Source organism: Zea mays, chromosome 7 (genome assembly GCF_902167145.1).
Source record: "Zea mays cultivar B73 chromosome 7, Zm-B73-REFERENCE-NAM-5.0, whole genome shotgun sequence".
NCBI lineage: Eukaryota > Viridiplantae > Streptophyta > Magnoliopsida > Poales > Poaceae > Zea > Zea mays.
Genome location: NC_050102.1, coordinates 32,708,337 through 32,729,766, shown reverse-complemented (window position 1 = coordinate 32,729,766; position 21,430 = coordinate 32,708,337). Strand labels below are relative to the sequence as shown.

Sequence of the window (21,430 nt, the reverse complement as noted above, 5' to 3'; positions counted from 1 at the left end):
TCAAATCAAACCAATTTTGCCAGATCCTAAATAATGTAAGCTACTTAGGAAAAATATAAAACCCCTAAGTGTTGCAGAAAACTTCAAAGTTTAGATTTAAATGATTAACTGATCAAAAGCTAAATAAAATAAGGAAAAATAGCTATACTATTAGACTGGGATTAAGAAAATTCAGAGAAGCACTTAATCACTTCCTAACCTGTTTAAAAATAATATACCCCTCTGTACACCCAATTAAAATAGAGTTTGCCATTTAAATCATTTTTAGCTTAAAGTTAAAGAAAATATAATAGGTTATTTAAAATAAGAACCAGGGAGCACCCACATTTTTGTTAGCTCCCTTATTCAGTGTAGTTCACTAGAAAATTTTATTATACCTTTGTTTAGTACAAAAGAAAGGAGATACTTTTTATTTTAGAAAAACAAGGAAAACTTAGAAAAACCCTAGAAAATAACCCTGAAGAGAAAACACCCCAAACCTATTTTATTATACCTTTGTTTAGTACAAAAGAAAGGAGATACTTTTTATTTTAGAAAAATAAGGAAAACTTAGAAAAACCCTAGAAAATAACCCTGAAGAGAAAACACCCCAAACCTTGGGATAACTAATGTTTTGTTACTATAAACATAGAAAAATTATGAGTTCTGTTGTTTGACATTTTTCAAATAACAAGTTAGTTGTAAGTGTCTTTTTAGCATTAAACTTTAGAAAAGCATAACTAAATAACCACTAAGTAACCTTCTGTGATTTTTGGCACAGAAGCATGTTATTACCTATAAATACCAGAAAAATGACTCTCAGTACAAAACCCACCCCTAGATAAGAGTTGCAGTGCAAAGTGACCCCTTTTGCCCCAACCTTTGTTATTTTTGTCCAGGGATTATTTTAATTATTCTGGACCCCAAACTTATAGGACAGACTACAGTGACCAATAGTAACCCACTGTAATTTTTACAGAATTTTTGGAAGAATTTAAATCACTGTTATAGTTTAAACACACTCAAAAATCCTAAATAGAAAATAAAAAGGGGAATTAATGGTGGAGACTAATGTTACCCTAACCAAACCAGCGAAACCCCTTGAGTGCCTACTAAAACATTTAAGAGGCAATCCAAGTCTTAATCCATTATGCTAGGCAAAACCTCAAACCTAAATTGATAAGCCTAAAACCCTAAGAGCCTCTTATAACAAGGAAACCCTAAGGCCCCGTTTGTTTCCTTTCATTTTGAGGAATTGGAATCTTGTTATTAAAATGGCTATTTTTTAGAATGTGACATTCCACCACTTTCCAAAGTTATCATATAAGCCTATCTTAAATTCATGAGATGAGAGATGGAAATTTATTCTATAGATTACATGTTATTTTTCTGATGTACAACTTATAGCACACTCTTCTACTTGCTTCGTTATAACATGAATGTAATATATAACTATCTCTCTCATATGATTTAAGATAATATACAAATATATTACATATATAAATATATGAACTTAATTAGTTTAGTCTAAATTATAATTATTAAAATGGAATTCAATTCCAATGAAACAAACAGGGCCTAAGTGATTAACTAACTTAGTTTTTCTGCACTAAGGCATAATTGTTGTTAAATTCTACATATCATAGCATACATATATCTTATTCATTGCATTCGATAGATTGTAACCTCGCGAACGGAGAGTACATCCTCGTGCCAGAGCAAGGAGTTGCTCAGGAGGTAGCCCCGGATCCAGCACCAGAGCCTGCCCCAGAGGATCTGCCTGCCTCAACTTTGGAAGGCAAGCCCCGGTTTTATGCATAACCTATTTATTATGCTTTTTTACTACATCTAATGATTGTAGGATGGAATTTTCACTTAAGTGTAGGAGTTGTTTGAAACCCTAGTTGCATGATCTCAGGAATCCTTTTGAAATGGATACAAGTATGCTAGGTCGAGTAGATGCTTACTAATTAGGGATCTCGGTAGAAGTCGAGTGATTTTTCCAGCACTCGCGCGAGGTCAGGAATTGGTTGTATCCCCGTTCATAGCCTAATGATGTTGATCTGTGGACAACAATCCATGGGGATTGATTGTCTACGAGGTGGAAATTGGAATAAGGATTAAGGTGTGGTACCGTGAGTCAAGCGTTTGAACGTACTAAACATATGCCGAGAAATATGGTAAATCGGTAAGCCTAGTACCTGAGTGAACCTGGCAGCCGACATATCCCCTCACGCGACCTAAGACGTAGTCTCCCATTCCGGTTATGGTGGGTACAAGTGCGGTCACTACACGACGGCAGTCGGGGTCAGTGAGGCATTGTACGCCAAAGCGGTGAGCCCTGATCTGCTGACGGGGAATCGATGGGGACGGTTGATGTGTGTGGGGACGGAGTGCCTCGCCACGTCGTGTGTTTAGGTTTACCTTGCAAGGTTTAAAAACTCGATCCGGATCGTCTGCTTCTCGCAGCTAATGAGACTGCTTGATCCATGCTGCTACATTGAGTAACAAGTGGAAATGAGATGACTTGGAAAAAGTTGTTGATTGCTAAATGTTTGATACCATGTATGATTAGATAGGTATACATGTAGTCTTAAGAGAGTCACACTAAAACTTGACAAAGCTAAAACTTGATTTATAGACTCAGCTAGTGCTTTTGGCAACCAAACCCCCCTAGCCAAACAGATGCATGTCTAGAGGTAGAGGAGTAGACTCCTCACACCGGGTAAGTCTAGCTGAGTATTAGTATACTCAGCCTTGCTTGTGGCATAATTTTACAGGTTCTCTGGAGGACATGGTTGCTGGAGTGACTTGGCCGTCCATCTTGCCACCGGACTGGACAGTCGAGTGGGACCCTACCTCGGCTGAGGAGGAGCACGAGGAGTGATGGGACAGGCTTCCCCATCTCTCTGTTTATTTATTGTTAGTTTTATTCCGCTGCATTCCGAACAATGATGACTACTTTTGCTAAAACTCCGATGATGATGTAATAAGTTTAATACTCCTTAATGTATGGTTTTATGTTTTATTGTATTTGCTCTGTGCCTCACCATCGAGTGAGTACGTGGTACTTGATCCTGTCAGTGGCCTCGCCGGACTAGATCCGAGGGATTGACGTGTTATTCCCATTTAAGTGTGGTCTAGCCTCTAAGGCGGGACTTAGACACTTAAGTTGGAATAATTCGGGAAGTTCCGCCACAGCCCAGAACATTTCATCATTTCTGAAATGGGGGCTATCTCAGTAGCTTCAATTTCTTCTCCATCGTTTATTAGTCCGACAGTAGACCTAACTCTAGCCATTTCAGTTCTGTGAGACGAAGCTAAATCTCAACTAATTTCACGTTTATTCGAAGGTCACACAGCAAGTGCAAAGATGGCAAAAAAGCTTTGGCTTCAGGGAATTTTTTCAACATTACAACGTTGCAATAGCAATGAATGTTGTGGTAACTTCTTACCAACTCATCTGTTTATATAACTTTGCAGGTGATGAAGGTGAACCGCCGCAACGCGCATACTGACTGATCGGTGGACCGACAAAGGATGTAACTTTTTATTCGTTTTTAATAATAAGCTCAGGGAAGGTATTTTCGGACCTTAGGCATTTAGAAGCCTTCGTGTTTTTCACGGATCGAGCTCATTATGAAAAAACGACCTAGCACTACGAACGGGCTACTATTGGGGGTCTCCTTCTCTACCGAAGGTCCTCAAGGCGGAGAAATTGTCTATAAGCAACAAGATTGAATGTCGAAGCTACAACGAGCATGTGTAAAGCGCCGAAGAGAGCTTCGGTTTAAGGTGGTTACGAAGGTCAACCATAATGTTGAGCTGAAGAGGAAAAGACCGGTTAATCCCTGGTGTTTTGTATCAGGATTATGTATATATGTTAAGGTCACAATTGTATTTTTATCTGGGCTGTGTCCCTTGCCTATAAATAGGTGAACAGTACTCCCGCACTGTTCACTCTGAATTGTAATTGCTCTCGCGTCATTGCCTCAAGCAAGCCGAAGGTCTCGATGTAATACAAACTTTGATAGTATCTATATCTTCATTATGAAATAAATATGTGACTTGATTTACACCTTGTAAGTAAATTTTTATATTTATGAATGATGAGGACTTGTTCTTCATAACGTTCGTCTAAGATTCCTTATACCCGAGAGGGAATAATGCTTTGAAGGACGAAGGTCCTTTAACACTTAAAATTTGTGTTGCCTTGTTTTATGGTTTACATCAATAAAAAACAAGTGAACAACAAAGAGGACTTCTTCACTTAATTGCACTCACAAGATGAGTATTAAACTTAGAGCATATTGTAAGTGAAGTGAAGTGCTAGAAAGAATAGAATCGCAATAAAGTAAAGTAGACAAGTGACACAGTGATTTTTATCCCGTGGTTCGGTCAAGCGTAAAATGCTTGCCTACTCCACGTTGTGGCATCCCAATGGACGAGGGTTGCACTCAACCCCTCTCAAGTGATCCAATGATCAACTTGAGTACCACGATTCTTTTTTCTTATCTCAAGTTTTTCCCGTTGTGAGGAATCTCCACAATTTAGAGTCTCTCACGCCTTACACAATTGATCTAAAATAAACCACAAGTGTAAGGGAGAGTAGAGAAACACACAAGACAAAATCACAACAACACACACACTCACAACAAGTTGAGAGAAGAGCACATAAGACAACGCAGCGGAGTTACAACTCAAATCACATGCTCGAATCTCGATCTATCAAAGCAAAAGTGTGGTCGCATTGTCTCGACATTGTAGGATGTTCAAGGGATGCTTGGTGTAGTGCTCCATGCGCCTAGTGGTCCCTTTTATAGCCCAAGGGACCTAGGAGCTGTTGGAGCTCCATTTGGAAGGCCCTGGTTGCCTTCTATCCGCGGGTGGCTACGAAATCCCTGATTGGCTGGTGTAACACCCTGAATTTGAGGGGTAAATTTTTTATTCTCTGATACTCACCAAATTCAGGCGTTACTCTCTTTTCTCTTCTCGTTTCGCTCCTTCTTCCAATTTTCAAAGCAGTATAGAGACTGGTGTCTGTATCGCGTGTAAACAAAAACCTAAGTTGACATGGGTGTATGTGAATTGCTGATCCTGGCATGTACATGGTTCGCATTCGGTTTACCTTCTAAAACCGGGTGTGGCAGATGATTTCCTATTCTGGGAGGCACCAGACTGTCCGGTGGGTGGCATCGTTGGTCCTCGGGCGACGTGGGCACTACCCGCTGGCTAGCTTGCACACCAGACAGTCCGGCGCTCTGCACGGACGGTCCAGTAAATTATAGCCGACGCAGGCTGAAATTCCCAGAGCAGGCTGTTCGATGGACCGTGCACCAGACTGTCCGGTGCACACCGGATTGTCTGGTGGGTGGCACCGGACCGTCCGATGCAACACAGAGCAGTCCACCTTCTCCTTTTTCAATCTAAGTCTCTTTTGCTCCTTTTGGCTTGACTTCATAAAGTCCCTAGCACTTAGACAAGTATGATTAGTACACAAAACAATTGAACAATTGACTAAGTGTCTAGAGCTTATCGTTTTCACTTGGCACCATATAGATTTGTATTTTGCCCTCTTTCAAGCTCAATTTGCTTTACGTGCCTATGCTCATTGCTCATGTAAGATGATGTTAGTATAAACATAATGTGTTTATCGTTTAATCACCAAAACAATATAGAAATGGTCCAAGGACACATTTCCCTTTCAGATGTATCTGAAGGGTGCAGAGAGTAAGGGCTCTTATACTGAATCAAGTAATGCTCATCTTGGTTGATTTAGGAAGCACCACCAGCTTTATCAGTAAGAAATGGTGGAGGGGTTGGGACTTCCCGTGTCTCCATGTGTTCTGGCTACTGTAAAGGTAGCAAATGGTGAAAAACTCAGGAGTGATAGGATTGTTAGATCTCTCGAGTAGTGGGAAGATGGTCACACCTATAAAAGTGATGTGAGGGTGCTAGAGTTGGAAGCTTATGATGCAATCCTATGATATGACTGGTTGGAGCAGCACAACCCCATGCAATGTGATTAGAAGAGAGGGTGATTAGCTTTGAAGATGAGGGAGTGAGAGTGAAGTTGGTGGGAAATGGTGGACAAAGTAAAAATGTGATTGAGGTGTCCACTATACAAGTGGAAAAATGGTTAAAAGGAAATGGTACATGGGTGCTAGCCCTAATGGAATCTGTTCCTAAAACTCAGAAGCCACCCACAGAAAAGGGACTTTAGCCTTTATTGGAGGAGTTCCAGGATGTTTTTATTGTACCCAATCCTTTATCCAAAAATAATATAATATTTTTATATTGCAAAACAATATAATATTTTACAGGACATCCGTACGATCGGCCGGAGATCCAACAAGAAAGGAAGCCTATCCCACGGACAAAAAAAAGAGGCACCCCACGGCTCCATAAAAAAAAAGAGAGAAAGAGGAAAAAAAAGTACTCCTTAGGGGGTGTTTGGTTACCCCAAACTAAAATTTAGCCCCTGTCCCATTGAATGTTTGAACCTCCATTCCGGGTATTAAATGTAGTCGGATTATAAAACTAATTTGTCAGCCGAAGATTAAAAGACGAGACGAATCTAGTCCAGTTGGTTGGGTCTATATTTCATACTCCTATTTAAAAGTCAAACGCTTGATGTGATCCGGACTAAGGGGGTGTTTGGTTTCTAGGGACTAATGTTTAGTCCCTAGATTTTATTCCATTTTAGTTCTAAAATTGACAAATATAGAAACTAAAACTTTATTTTAGTTTCTATATTTAGCAATTTATACACTAAAAAGGAATAAAATGAAGGGACTAAACATTAGTCCCTAGAAACCAAACACCCCCTAAACTTTAGCAGGAGTAACCAAACACCCCCTTCTCGAGACCGGAGATGCTTTCGTGCCGACCCCCGAAAGTTTTTGAAATTTGAATAACCCCCGGCCCCTCCTTGTTTCCTCACCTCTACTCTCACTAGAACAGAACCCTAAACCCGCATCCCGAACATTGACGCCGGCGATCTCCGCCGCCACCGCCATGTTCGGGACCCCATCCATCACTCCCGCTTTCGGGAACCCCTCCAGCACCCCGGTTTTTGGCACGCCATCCGCCACCCCCGCATTTGGCGCGACGTCGTCCACCCCGGCCTTCGGCACCCTCTCGTCGACGCCTGCCTTCGGCACCCCTTCGTCGACTCCCGCTTTCGGTACCCCGTCGTCTACGCCAGCGTTCGGGACCGCTTCCACGACCCCTGCGTTCGGGGCATCGTCGTCGACGCCAGCGTTCGGGACCACTTCCACGACCCCGCCGTTCGGCTCGCTGAATTTCGGGACGCCCTCGTCGACCTCAGCATTCGGCACGCCGTCTTCGGCGCCGGCGTTCGGCGCACTCAATTTCGGAACACCCTCGTCGACCTCGGCATTCGGCACGCCCTCTTCGGCGCCGGCGTTTGGCGCGACTCCTTCGCCCTCGCCCTTTGGGTTCCAGCAGCAGGCGACGCCGTCCCCATCTCCGTTCGGCTTGCTAGGAGGTGGCGGCGCGCAAATCACCACCCAGATGGCCCCCGTTGCGCCGCTGCCGCTCTCCCCGTCCGACCGCGACATCCAGGTATGCAACGATGGAATCCTTCTCAGATTCGCCTAGAATGCTGAGCAAATACTAAATGGGTGTTTTATTTCCGAGTGAATTCAGGCCATTGTGGATGCGTACAAAGAGGACCCCGGTAATCCACGTTATGCTTTCAGGGTGAGATTACTTGTCACTATGTTCTCCTTTGTGGTGCACTAGATTCGGGTTGATGCGACTTGGTTTGTCTGTTTCTGTATGTTTTGATCTGGCAGCATTTGTTGTTCAGCGTGACAGAACCTTCCCAAAGGGTGAAGCCAGTTGCTGCCTCAGATGTAAGCACCTGTATAAATTTGTGTAAATATTTTGCTATCTTCTGTTTTGTTGCACTTTCCTTTGATAACATTTCATTCCTTGTTATTTCTACGTTGTGGCAGATTATGTGGGCAGAAGCAATGGGGAAACTTGAATGCATGGATAGTGCAGACAGGGAGAGGCTGTGGCCTCAGCTTGTGCAGGGTTTTAAAGACCTTTCCCATCGGCTTAAGGTATAATGTCGGGATTTATGCCCTTTTAGGATTTGTGATTTGATGGAATCATGTAAATTTGGATTTTTTGTGTGCAATATTACAATTTCCCCTTCTTTTTGTATCTATACAAGCATGCTGATATCTGAGCTTCTAACAAGCATGCTTATATGTTCTAGAATCTAGATGGGTTTGGTATGACATGTTCTCATAAAGATAAGAAATAATGGTGTATGACTTCTGTAAAAATATCACATCCTTTTCTAATCAATACTGTTAAGCATACATTAGGTAACATTGATTCTCAGAGATGCTGGATTTCCTTGTCAAGTTGGACCAATTCCCATGTACATGTTGAAATCACTTACAGTAGACTTTGTGGTGGATTTGATGTTTTAATTGGGCAATGAAAGAATAAATTTCATTGAACCTTTTAGACTAACTTTGTGATTTGAATCATGTAAAACAATATTGGTAAAGTATCATTGCAACAATGAATTTGTAAAGGTTATGAAATATGGTTTATACCCCGTTTGGATGTAGATATTGGAGCGCAGAATTGGGAATTGGAACCAGCTTTCCAAAATTCTGTTGTTTGGTTGCACGTGGAATTGAGATATGGAGTCAGAGGCTCAATTCCCTGGAATTGGACTGTAACTAGGAACACCCTCTCCCAATACAAAGCCTCACCCCTCGGTATTGCGTGAAATTAGACCACACAATTCCAAACTCCAATTCAGTGACATCCAAACAATAGAATTGGAATTACATCTCATTTCAATACCATGCCTGATTTGGTATTCAACCTAATTCAATTCCATCCTCTCCAATATCGACATCCAAACGGAGCATTACATAATTATAACATCTTTGCTGACGGAATGCTCTTTGTTAAGCATGTGGATATAGAAAAAAATGACATTCTACAAAAAAAAGTCGCATTGCAATATTGCATATAACATAAAAAACTTCTGAAAGCAGAAATCAGAATATAATACAGTTGAAGTTTGAATTGGAAGAAAAACCCAAGGAAGCAGAACTGACAGTAGTTTTTGTTTAATTCTTTGGTTATGTTGGCTGTTGACTAGTGTCACCTAGAAAAAGGTAGGGTTGGCCCTCAGTGAAAGAAAAGGATATAGAACAGGCTAAGCAATCCACTTTGCTAGTAGTTGTTGAAGAAAAAGAACACATTCTTTTACCTTCCCTAGAAATGTGGTCCATGGCTCCATTCATCTGAATCTCCAATAATTCTAGCTGAAGTGATGCATTAAATTTGCACACTGGGCTCATTGGTTGTGTTAGAACCAAGAAGGAATCAGATTATTAGCCTGTAGCCTAAATTTTTTAAAAAGGAAAAAAAATCAGCCTTGGCATTTTATACATTTCTATTCATGGTTTACAGTATTCATGCCACTAATACATTATTCACCTCATTTTATTCAAAATGTACCTATTTGTCTCCGTATAAAGTTATAAACATCTGAATTGATAATGATAATAGTCTCAAAAGAATAACAGAAGCAAAAATAATGTTTGCTGTTTCCAATTTATTGACAGTAACAAGACTTCATGGCCTTGTGACTAGTGTTCGAACAAGTGATAGAGACTTGGAGACAAAGATGACTTCTCGATTAGAATAGGATATATATCAAGGGTCAACTTTGAGCCCTTACCTTTTGCATTGTTGACGGATGAGGCCACAAGGTACAAGGGGATATCCCTTGGTGTATGTTTTTTACGGACAATTTAGTGCTAGTTGATGAAAGCCAGGTAGAGTAAATAGGAAACAAGAGTTGTGGCAGGAGACTCTAGAGTCCAGAGGTGTTATACTTAGTAGAACTAAAACTGAATGTAGGAGATGCGACTTTGGCACCACTACACGTGGAAGGAGATGCTAGTTTGGAAGGTTAATTAGTGCATAGGAAGGATACCTTTTGGTATTTAGTATCAATGGTACAGAGAGATGGAGATATTGATGAAGATGTTAGCCATATAATCATAGTAGGGTGCATGAAGTGGCGCCAATCATCAAGTGTTTTGACAAGATGGTACTACAGAAGCTAAAAGACAAGCCTATAGGATGACAATTAGATCTGCTACATTATATGGTGCAAAATGTCGGTCTACAAAAAGTTGACATGTTCAACAAATAAGTGTTGTGGAAATGTGTATGTTGTGTTGGATCTGTGGCCAGACAAGAAGGGATCTAGTCCAGAAAGATGATGTACGTGATAGGCTAGGTGTAGCACCAATTGAAGGAAAGCTTGTCCAACATCAGTTGTGATGGTTTGGACATGTCCAATAGAGACCTCTAGAGGCACCAGTGCACAGTGGGATCTTAAGACGCGATAGTAATGGAAAGAGAGATTGGAGAATACCAAAATTGACATGGGAAGAGATAGTTAAAGGAGACTTGAAAGGATGGAATATACCAAAGATTTAGTATTGAATTGGAGCGCATGGTAAACAGATATCCACATGACAGAACTTTGATTTGGGCCTTCTGTTAGGTTTTAACTCTAGCCTACCCCAATTTGCTTTGGGGCTAAAAAGGCTTTGTTGTTGTTGTTATCGTTGTAAAAAGACTTCATGGCCAGTGATATTTTCTATGCTATAGCAATTTGTTTTCAATCTTTACATTCTCATTCAGTTACGTGATCACATTGGCCACATCTGTCTGCCCTCCATGGTCTAGTGATAATTCAATTCCGCAACATGTTGATGAAGCAGTTAAAGTGGAGCTGCACATATGCATTAGATATTTATCTCCCTGCAGGATAGAACTATATGTCTTCTGTATATTGATGGCATATATTTAAGTCTTGCAGTAGTCATATTTGTCTCTGTCATTCTCTGGGTGAGGAATGCCCCACTTTTTGTATTTTGGTACGGAAAGAAGTAAAAGATACCTTGATATTTTCAGCTTTTACATGTAACTTTGTAACCTTTTCCAGTACTTCTGATGGTATTATCTTAGCCATTTCCCAACTTTCTACAAGGGTTTAGCTTTGAAATTTATTGAAGCCTTGGTACTTGTTCTTTTCCTTTGCAGCTTCAAGATGAAGTCCTTGTTTCGGACACTGATAGATTGAGCATGACTCACTCTAATGTTAAAAAGGTATAGCTTCATATGGATGTTTTCATACGCGCTTCCGTTACTCACTTCTTTTGCCTAACATATTTTCTATTGCAGCTGCAAAGGCATTTCCAAGCTGACACGTATCCTTGGATCCAGCGATTGAAGCAACAAGAGCTGGCTATTCAGAGACGTCTTTTAAGGGTGATATTTTCTCTAGATCGCGTGAGTTCACTTTTCGTGCCTAATTGCCCATGCATCTAACTCATCGTTGTTATTCTGCGAACTGCTAAAAGTTTGTTAGAATAGTGGAGGCATTGGAGAATCGGGGCTACCGCTGTCCTTTAACAAAGGAGGAAGCTGACTTGTATGAAAGATTGGTTGCTATATTAAAGCGGGTCAGGTTTTCTCCCCATTTGTTATTCCTACTTTTTGGCCGATTATGGGTTCTCATCGATTTTGGTCTTCTGTTTGCAGCTAAAAGGACATAACGCTGATCTTGCTAAGAGGGTCAATACACTTGTTTCGACGTCGCGTCTTCTGGCTAGCAGTGGTGGTGCTGGTGGTTCCGTTTATATTCCCAGTTCTGCAAAAGTTGATGAGCGGAGTGTTACAGAGCTTCTTGAGGTAAGTGGTGCAGTTTTGCCCTCGTCCTTGTTAGATAGCCTGGTCTTGTGTCAACCTGACTTGTAATTGTCTACATCACAGGCCTTACAACAACAAACAGAGGCAGTTGCCAAGCTAGGTAATGTGTTGAAGAGGGATATCAGGGACATGGAGATCATCCAGTCAGAAGGTACGGATATGGCTGAAGACAATGTGGGGAGAAGGGCACAGAAAATATAAGATTGAAGCATGGTCTTTGTCGTAGCTAAGTAATAAGCGGGTGATGGAAGGGATCCATCGTCGCTAGAAGGATCTGAGCCTCCAACTTATTTGGAGTAATGGGCCAGGGAAATGATATCCCTGTGTAACTGCTGCAGGCAAGCTTGATTCTGCATTCTTTGGGAAGCTAACCATGGTCAATCAGTAGTGGTATGTGTAGATTGTATGTGGAACTGAGGCAGTATTCTTAGAACTCAGCTTTCTCCTCGTGCCAACTACATTTTCAGTGCTGTTTTGTTGCTCACCGTGATTCGTTGAGCTGTTGTAACTATAGATGGCCAGTAGTGCCGCCTTAACCGGGCCGGCACGAGGCACGGCACGGCCCACCGTGCCCAAGCACGGCACGGCACGACGGGAGGCGGGCCCGTGCCGGCACGGCCCGACCTCTAGTGCCGTGCTTGGGCCGAGTGTGGGGCACGGTGGGTCGGCACGGGCACGGCACGATTAGGGTTTAGGCACGGTTAGGCACGAGAGAATTAACACATAACCCCTCCCCCGTCCCCCGCGTCACTCTCTCACTCTCACAGCTCACTCTCTCTCTCGAACGCTCCGCGACTCCTCGGCTCCTCCGCTCCTGGTGACTCACCGGCGATTTGGAAAGCGACGCCTCCATCCTCTCCCTCACCGCCTCTCCGCCGCCTCATCTGGTCCTCTCCCTCTCCGGCGCCTCTGCTGGTAACACTATCCTCTTGGCCGGTTGTGCTCTCTTGCTCGTGTCGCCTCTGGATCTAGTTCGAAACCCTAAGTTTGGTGCTCTGATCTTGAACTTCTGTTCTTCTTCTTCTGGTCTCTCTCCCGGTCTCCCCTCTACGGCTCCCTCTCCCTGTAACGCTGCGTCGGTGCGTAACCCTAACCGTGCTTGAACCCTAATCATCGTGCCGTCGGGGTTGGATCTGGTGCTCCGGCTTTGGTAAGTTGCTAATCACGTGCTTGTTCTTCTGATTTGTGTCTTTCGCGTCTAGATCTGAGGCTGTTCTGTGATTGTTCTGTGACGAACCCTAACCGTGCTTTAACCCTACCCGAATTGAAGGTTGGAGCCGTGAGGTATCGATCTGGTGCTCCGGTCCGGCTTTGGTAAGTTGCTCATCATTTGCGGTTTGCTTGTGCTTCTACTTTGTGTTTGTCGCCTCTGGATCTTGTTCAAACCGGCGAACCCTAATCTATTATACCGCCTTGCGCCTTGTTCTGTGTTTGGAGGTTGGATCCGTGAGGGACCGATCTGGTGCTCCGGCTTTGGACCTTTGGTAAGTTATTAATCTGATGCTTGTGATCTGTGCTTTTGATCTGTGCTTGTGATCTGTGAGCTGTGCTCGAACCCTAATCTATTATACTGCCTGCATGTTCTGTGATTGGAGCCGTGAGGGACCGATCTGGTGCTCCGGCTTTGGTAAGTTATTAATCTGACCCTAATCTATTCTAGTTCATTGAGGCAGCCATTGCACTAAACAGCTCAGTATTAGGTATTTTAGTATGTTTAACTGTGTGTTAATTTGTGAATCAGTGAATGGATGTGTTTCTGTGATTTTCTGTGGTTTTGTGTGTTTTCTGTTGTAGTGCCCGGGCCGGCCCTGGCACTATGGGCTGGTCGTGCCTGCCGTGCCGGCACGGCACGGCTAAGGACCCTTAGTGCCGTGCCTGGGCCTGGGTTCAGGCACTAGTGCCGGGCCGGCACGGCACGATTAATAATCGTGCTAAACGGGCCGTGCCCTAACCGTGCCGTGCCTGGTCGTGCCAGTGCCGTGCCGTGCCGGGCCGCCCATTTGGCCATCTATAGTTGTAACCCCGCGGATGGTGTTGTGGAATGGACGGAGCCCTGCATATGCTTGGTCCTTGTCCTCGACGTTGCGTTTGAGATATGCGCGGATTGAGATGAAACGCGGTGGTGTTTGCGTCATTAATAATAATTTTTCTACATTCCATAAAAAGCTTTACAAATATATATATATAAACAATATATGTATGTATACATTAGGGAAAAAAAAGAGATGTAGCTGTTAAGTTGTACTATCTGGCGAACAATCGAAAAATGAGCTCAACCCCTCCAGAGTTTAGACAAGGATGGAGCCAGCTGAGTCAGTGTATGCATTTTCCGGGCACCCGCCACGAGAAACCCTGCGCGTTGCCAGCGGCGGCGCGCGCTCTGTAGGTCTTCCAGTCCTGTAGCACGTTCTTGAGGTCGAAGAGCTTGTTGTCCAGCCCCACGCAGCAGTTGGCGTGCATGGTGGCCACCCTGCCCAGGTCGTCGCCGTGCTGGCAGAAGCCCCCGAAGACGGCCGTGTCCAGGAACTGCACCCGGGCGCCGGCGTACCCTTCCTTGACGATCCTGTCGAAGACGTACTGCTCGTGGTGGCCCGGGAACCGCGCGCGCGACGCCTGCCAGTGGCGGTAGAAGCCCACCGTGGCGGGCGAGGAGCGGACGTAGAGGAGGCCGCCGTTGGGGTAGTTGTTGGGCGAGTCGGCGTCGCCGACGAAGAAGTCGGCCGACATGACGACCTGCGCGGCGCGGGGCAGGCGCGGGAACGGGCTCCGGAACCACAGGATGTCCACGTCCGTGAAGAGGAAGCTGTAGCCCAGCTCCAGCACGCTCTGCTGGAACCGGTTCCGGCGCCACATCATCTCCAGGTAGTCGCCCTCCATGTACTTCTGCTCGGCGGCGAAGTCCATGCCGTCGACGCGGAACAGGTAGCAGAAGGGGTGCACGGCGTTGCATCGCTCCAGGGCCCTGCCGTCCATGGCCACGACCAGCAGGTGCCGCGGCAGGCCCGCTGTGTCCTCGCCCTGGCGGAAGCTCTCCAGGAACAGGTCCAGGAACGACCCTGGCGCTGCCCACGCCTCGTTGATCGCCGTCATCAGCACCGTCTTGTCCGCCGTCGCCGCTCGCCGGAGCAGGTCCGCCAGATCCTGGGACGCTGGTGGTGGGCTCTTCTTCTGCTGCTTCGGCTGCGGTCTATGGTGGGAGGTGGCCTGGTGGGTGGTGGGGAACATCAGATTTACCTCGGAACGCTAATGAATAATCGGAGACAAGATGAGTAAATTGTGAGGCAAGAGCAGCCGCGCTGATTGATCGATGCTAGTTCACTTGTTATTATTCGATCTCTGAGCAACTGTAAGTTAATTAATGAGAAGAACTAACTAGAAAATTGTGCACAATAAGTAAAATTTGCGCTTAAAGTATGCGCTCTTCTGACATGCACCACTGTACCGTCCTTCAGCTGGCCATGTTAGGTTAGGTATGAACATTATTTGGAAATTATGTGTTATTAAAAAAAACAACTTTATTTGAAACAACGCAGTGACCAGGCGATCGAAGTACAGAATGTAATAAACAGCCAGAAAAACTATTAATAACCTAATTTCGGGAAAAAAACCTACTAGACAACAACGAAATTCTACAAGCGACGGGTAATCACCCCAACCGCTGAGTTTTGTTGAACAAATCATAATGGCAACCGGACAGTAGAAGCCAAATATCAACGACTTACCTCGTGGGTAGTTGACGTGGCAGGCATCACAATCCGCCGCTGCTCCTCCTCCTTGCTCTGACCATTCTCCTCCGCTGTGGCGTCGCCGCCTCTGTGGTCGCCGTCGCTGCTCGCAGCCACACGTTCTTCCCCGCCCTCTCCCGTGGCGGCCTCCTGCCGAGCGGCGGCCGTGTCGCCGGTCTCCTGCTCCCGCCGCGGCGTCGTCGGCGGCGGCGATCCCGACCTGGGCGCGGCGGCAGCGGCGCTGCCGAGGTCGCGGCAGAGGGAGGTGTAGAGCAGGAAGAAGGCGGTGGCGAGCGCGGCGCCGAGCAGGAGCGACGTGGCCGACTTCATGGCCCCCCGCCGGGCGCCTCCGCCTCCGCCTACTCCTAGTCCTAGCGAACGGAGGAGCTGCAGCGGGCCGGCTTGCTGCGGTTGCGGCCTATTCATCATCATCATCATCCGGTGGCCGGCGGCTCTGTATTTATAGCATTCCGTGTAAGAAAGAGGAATTGATCGGTCTACTACCTACGCCGTGTCATGTGCGCGAGGGGTGAGCGGCCATGTGCGAGCGAGCGAGCATGGAAGGTGGCGCGGCGCGAAGGAGGGCCGGGGCCGGGCCACGAGCCCACGAATGATTGATTGATCGAGGTCGAGGAGCGAAGGGAACCGCAGAGGCGGACAAGGAAGCTCGCTCGCTGGTGCTGAGATGGATCGCTAGCTTGGGTTGGTTTGGAGGTCCGCGTCTACCTGAGCTGAGGATGCGTGTGCGAATCAATGGTCCGCTGCTCGCCCGCGCAACGGGAGTCAGGAGGGAGGGGGAGTTCGCTGAGGGCTTGTTATCAAAGGTAATGAAGTGGATTGAGGGGGCTAGAATCCCCTACTACTTAATTTTGAATAGTGAGGGATTATAGCCCACTCAATCCCCTCCATTACCCTTTGTCCCAAACAAGCTCTGAGGAGGAAAAAAAGGTACATGGTAGGGTGGGTGGGTGCGCCGTGGCGATCCTTGGTGGCTACTCGTCAATCTTGGTGGTGGCACGGAACACGGAAGCGAGAGTGATTGAGCCGCAGAAGAAAGCTACGTGGTTTGACTTTTGGCTTTGGCTTTTGCCCCCTAAAAGTCAAAAGCCAACCAAAGGGCTGGATTCAGGAAGCAGCTTTTTTCTAAAAGTCAACTTTCTCGTAGTGCAAATCTGAAAGCACCTCTGGACCTGCTTTTAGTGACTTTTCGGATGGAACTGTGAAAACATATATCAAAGAATTTTTAACGACTTTTAGTGGTTTCCACCAAACGGTTTTTAGCTTTTTAACAGCTTACAGCCTACAGCAGCTTTTTCCACAGCTCACAGCCCACAGCAACTTTTTTCACAGCCACAGCCCAACCAAACAGACCCATAGTCAACTTTAATACAAAACAATAACCATATATATATATATATATATATATATATATATATATATATATATATATATATATAATGTCAGATATACGTTAACAACGACGAAATTATTATACATGTGGCTATTTTCGGAGGGGCGGAAGGGCTGATGGAGTGGATGTCAACGGCGAAACAACTCGTCACCTACTCCTGTTTTCTTTTTCCAGGGCAGTGGCAGACAGCGCTACACACATGGGCGACTTGGCGATGGCGCGAGGCCCCCACCCTCCAGGACGACAACACGCCAACGGTGCACCCGCGCGGTCAACGGTGCACGCCGCTGTTTTCTCAAACGCCATTTGTACGCGGGTGTTTTAGGGGGTGTTTGGTTTCTAGGGGCTAATGTTTAGTCCCTTCATTTTATTCCTTTTTAGTGTATAAATTGCTAAATATAGAAACTAAAATAAAGTTTTAGTTTCTATATTTGGCAATTTTGGAACTAAAATGGAATAAAATCTAGGGACTAAATATTAGTCCCTAGAAACCAAACACCCCCTTAGTTTAAAATTTGTTGGACACACTGTAATTCCAAACAAACACTTTATATGTTAAGGAGTGCAAACACTACCGGAACAAGGCGTTTTGCCGAGTGCCTAAAGCACTCGATAAATCCTAAAAAACACTCGGCAGGACTTTGCCGAGTGCAATACTCGACAAAGAGGGCTCGGCGAACAGTAAATCGGTAAAGGCTTCTTTACCGAGTACTTTTTATCGGGTGCCAGACGGTACTCGGCAAAGAAAAGCAGCCGTCACGGAGGCGGGTGACGAAGACGGCGGCTTTACCTAGTGTTCTAGGTAACACTCGGTAAAGACGACGCTGCCTTTGCCGAGTGTCTCCTAATACACTCGGAAAAGAAGTTACCACTTTGCCGAGTGTCTGCCGACCTGCACTCGGCAAAGGCTCCACCAGCGGGTCCCTTTGTCAGGATCTTTGCCGAGTGCTCTAGGAGGTACTCGGCAAAGCTTGCCTCTTTGACGAGTGCCAGGGCCACAACACTCGGCAAAGAAGCTATACCGGTGCCCAGGTATTGCTTCTCTACCGAGTGCTATGGCGCTGACACTCGGCAAAGTGACCAGTATACACTTTTTATTTGTTTTTTCTATTCCATCTAGACAAACAAAAGATACATCACATATATCGCATATATACATCACTGATTTCATCACAGACATAAATATTCAACACAAACATAAATATCCAAGTTCTGAACACAAACATAAGTATCAAGAACATAAGTCTCATAAGTCGAAATGACGAGACGGATGACGAAAGTTTCTAACACAAACATAAGTATTCAACACAAGTTCTGAAGTCTCAACACTTAGAACATAACTCTCATCAAGGTGGGCGGCTGGACTGGTGCGACGATGGACCGGGCGATCCATGAGGGTTGTTGGATGCCGCCCTAGATTGGCCCCTTGTCACACCCGGGCTTTAAGGGACAAAGCCGGGTGTATCTCATACATGCGCCAAAGAAGACAACATATATAATAACAGAGTGTATAAAGATAAATGTCACAATAATCAGAGTACTTATTACATAGCGGAAGACTTACAAAAAAAATAAAAGATAAATATAACAGGATTTAAAATCCATCCTTGGCGCCAGAAAGTCAACTGGGAGACGCCACCTAGATCGAATCGAACTCCTCGATGTGTGGCTCCTCTTGAACCACCTGTACTTCTCCTGTGGGGGTGTGAGACAGCAAGGGTGAGCTCACACATGATCATAGCTCAACAAGTTGTGGGGAATAATGTGGCATGAACTCACCAAAGCTGGGAGTTCATGTGAAGTGTAAGACTGATCAACAAAATAAAGGTTGAAGCTGAGCATTGCTTTTATAAGTTGGTCAAAATTTTATTAGAAGTTACTAAGTGTAAGTAAATACCAAACCATAATAAATAATAAGTAAAAGTAACAACAAAATAATCCCAATGCAATGATATGACAAATTGAGTTTTAATTCCATAGATTAATCATGTGAGGGTCCGAGCTGCTCATGACCGTGAGCACGACTAGTATACCAGTTTTACACTCTGCAGAGGTTGTGTATCTTTACCCACAAGTCATGTTACCCATTTGCCAAGGGGTCATGAATCCCATACACCTCTACCAAGGAGGTGAGGCAGGGTAACACTACGAGGCCTTTACAAAGTTCCACTAGCTTCAGAAAACCTGCTAGAGTTTATAGGAAACTCCAGTGCAGGAATCCCTCGCCTGGCCGTCATCACAGCAAAATCAACCCAAGGACCTCCCTACACTGACCACTCCCCTACTGCCCTTGCCCCTTTCGGGTAAAGTAGTCATCCACTAGCTTTCCTAATTAATCAGCCAAGGGCGTCCCATTAAACCCTTGTGGTAGCACTGTTTTCCCGGGTGGTCGCTCCATGTTCCCATTAACATAATGATCTTATCATGAACATAAATAACATAACCAAATAATAGGAACATGGATGTAATGAAATATTATCCCAAAAACCATATAATGCAATAGCATAACTACCCAAGTGAATCAGGGGTAAACAAGGTAAACAGGATAAACAGACTAGGGTGACCTATTGGGTCCCATCAAAATTAAACCTATGCATTGATAAGTGATAATAAAGAATATTATTAGGTAACAAAAGTGGATCAAGGGCACAACTTGCCTGGCACTTGAGATTCGAGTTACCAGGATGATTCTTCAGATCCTCGAAACCTCGCGCTAGTCGTAGCAATACAAACAAACATTGTATAGATAAAATCAATATCACACCAAACATGAGAACAAATTGAATAATAATGATCTACGCGTTGCTACGAGATTGTGGGAACGAGAACCACTAAAATCGGAGTTACGATTAAGGAGTTATGATTTAACCATTAAACTATGTTATCACTTGGTTAGTATAAATCATATGAGAGATTATTCTATAAATAATTATCTCAACTTTAATCTAATTTATAAATTTACCATAAATTATATTTTGGTAGATAATGATGAGCTCATTAACAAGACTAAACAACATAAGTTAAATAAAGACCTAATTATAACATAATAAGACATGGTATAATAAGTGTTGTTATTGCATAGTAAATACTTATACGAAGCTAACGCAACTGAAACATATCAAATCGGAGTTAAAACGAAGGAGTTATGAATTTCCTAAGGTTTTATGTGCTTTGTACAAGATTAAATAGAATATAAATTTTAATATGACTTTTATGCCAAAACAGTGGTACAAATGATAAACAATAATATTACAAAATTATAGCAATTGGAATGGACTAATTTGGACATCATACGAATTTTCTATGAATTAATTGAGCTTCTGCAATTATTTTTAAACTCAAAATCAATTTCTAAATTCTTTTTTCTTATTTTCTTTATCTCCTGGACTGCGCACACCAATACCAGGAAGCACAGGGGCTAATCTATGAAAATTCCTAGACTCACTCTACTTCTGCAGTGGACCGCGAGTTTGTTACCTAAAACAGAGGGTCCTATTTGTAAAGTCAGCGATCCGAAGGGGTATCATAAGTCCTCAGTCGTCCGATCAAGTGTGAACGGCCAGGATTAACTCCACTACCATGCAAACCGGTACGCAACCTAATCCCACGCACGTCCGATCGATCGGAATCGAACGACCCACGCCACATCCGACCAGACCGACATTCTGTTTCTAATCGCCACCGTTCTTCATCAGATCGACGGTACTGGGACCATCACCTACACCATACCAACCAGGCGGCGGTGCAGGGCAAGCCGCAGCGGCGATCCCACCGGCATAGGCCAATTCGGCGCCCCGATGCTCTAATCCATGGGTGATTTGGTGCCACATGATGAGGGAACGGAGTAGAACTCGAACGTGGAACCAATTTCTGCTATTAAATTCTCGACGATCCCAGCCACGGAATGGCGCGGCCCGCGGCGGCGCCAGGCTTCACAGAGAGCAATTCCACTAGCTCCGACGCAAGCCAACCAGTGCAACGCGATCCAGTACAAAGGAAGTTCAAGAGGGAGTAATTTGTACCGTGAATCCGGTGGCGCTATGCCCTAATCGCGGTGGAGGTCGAACCACGTCGGCAAAGATGGAGTCTGACAAGGTAGCCACCCTGCCTGGATACCCAATCGTGACCACCCACGCAGAGCCCAGGTACACGAGCTTTGGTGATTCACCGGCAAGCCAATACAGCCGCAGTGAGGTCGCAGATGGCCAGCGTGCGCGGCGGTCCTTCACAGCTCCCACCCCGCAGCGACAAATTTTCTTCTCTCTCTCGCTCTGATGTCCTCTGCACTCCATGGATGATGGGGGCAAGGTAGGGCCGACGGAAGTGTTTTTATACCCCAAGAACGGATAGAGTCCGAGCACGGATCAAGGAATTGGATCTACAACCTCGCGGTGAATTCGTTGATTCAGTTACGGAGCTCGTGTGGGAGATAACACGCTGTTGCAGTTGGAGAAGGTGAACAGGAGAGTCTGATGAGGGGGGCCCACTGTCAGCCCGAAGGTGCTCTCAACCCCGCACGGAT

The 21,430-nt window shown here is 44.8% G+C and overlaps 3 protein-coding genes across 4 annotated transcripts; 1 reads left to right on the top strand and 2 right to left on the bottom strand.

Moving 5' to 3' along the window:
* The first annotated feature begins 6,948 nt into the window (after positions 1–6,948).
* Positions 6,949–12,227, top strand: LOC100276495 (uncharacterized). Its single transcript, NM_001150269.1, is given in 9 exon segments — positions 6,949–7,566; positions 7,651–7,704; positions 7,800–7,859; positions 7,962–8,072; positions 11,104–11,169; positions 11,245–11,331; positions 11,424–11,525; positions 11,605–11,754; positions 11,836–12,227. Coding segments are annotated over 9 exon segments (1,338 nt in total). The 5' UTR covers positions 6,949–6,996; the 3' UTR covers positions 11,974–12,227.
* A 1,670-nt stretch (positions 12,228–13,897) lies between these two features.
* Positions 13,898–16,326, bottom strand: LOC100284496 (uncharacterized). Of its 2 annotated transcripts, XM_008653283.2 has the most exons (3): positions 16,224–16,326; positions 15,495–15,951; positions 13,898–14,976 (listed from the first exon to the last, which is right to left on the bottom strand). In XM_008653283.2, the coding sequence occupies exons 2-3, from the start codon at positions 15,933–15,935 to the stop codon at positions 14,086–14,088; spliced, it is 1,332 nt and encodes a 443-aa protein (XP_008651505.1). In that variant the 5' UTR covers positions 15,936–15,951; positions 16,224–16,326; the 3' UTR covers positions 13,898–14,085. The 2 variants fall into 2 exon arrangements, with proteins under 2 accessions (XP_008651505.1, NP_001150863.2); NM_001157391.2 differs by having other exon boundaries at positions 13,933–14,976; positions 15,495–16,269.
* Positions 16,327–19,566: 3,240 nt separating this feature from the next.
* LOC100278616 (uncharacterized) lies at positions 19,567–21,209 on the bottom strand. Its single transcript, NM_001407528.1, has 2 exons — positions 20,931–21,209; positions 19,567–19,621 (listed from the first exon to the last, which is right to left on the bottom strand). Exons 1-2 carry the CDS (start codon positions 21,198–21,200, stop codon positions 19,601–19,603), a joined length of 291 nt encoding a protein of 96 aa, NP_001394457.1. The 5' UTR covers positions 21,201–21,209; the 3' UTR covers positions 19,567–19,600.
* Between the last annotated feature and the right edge of the window lie 221 nt (positions 21,210–21,430).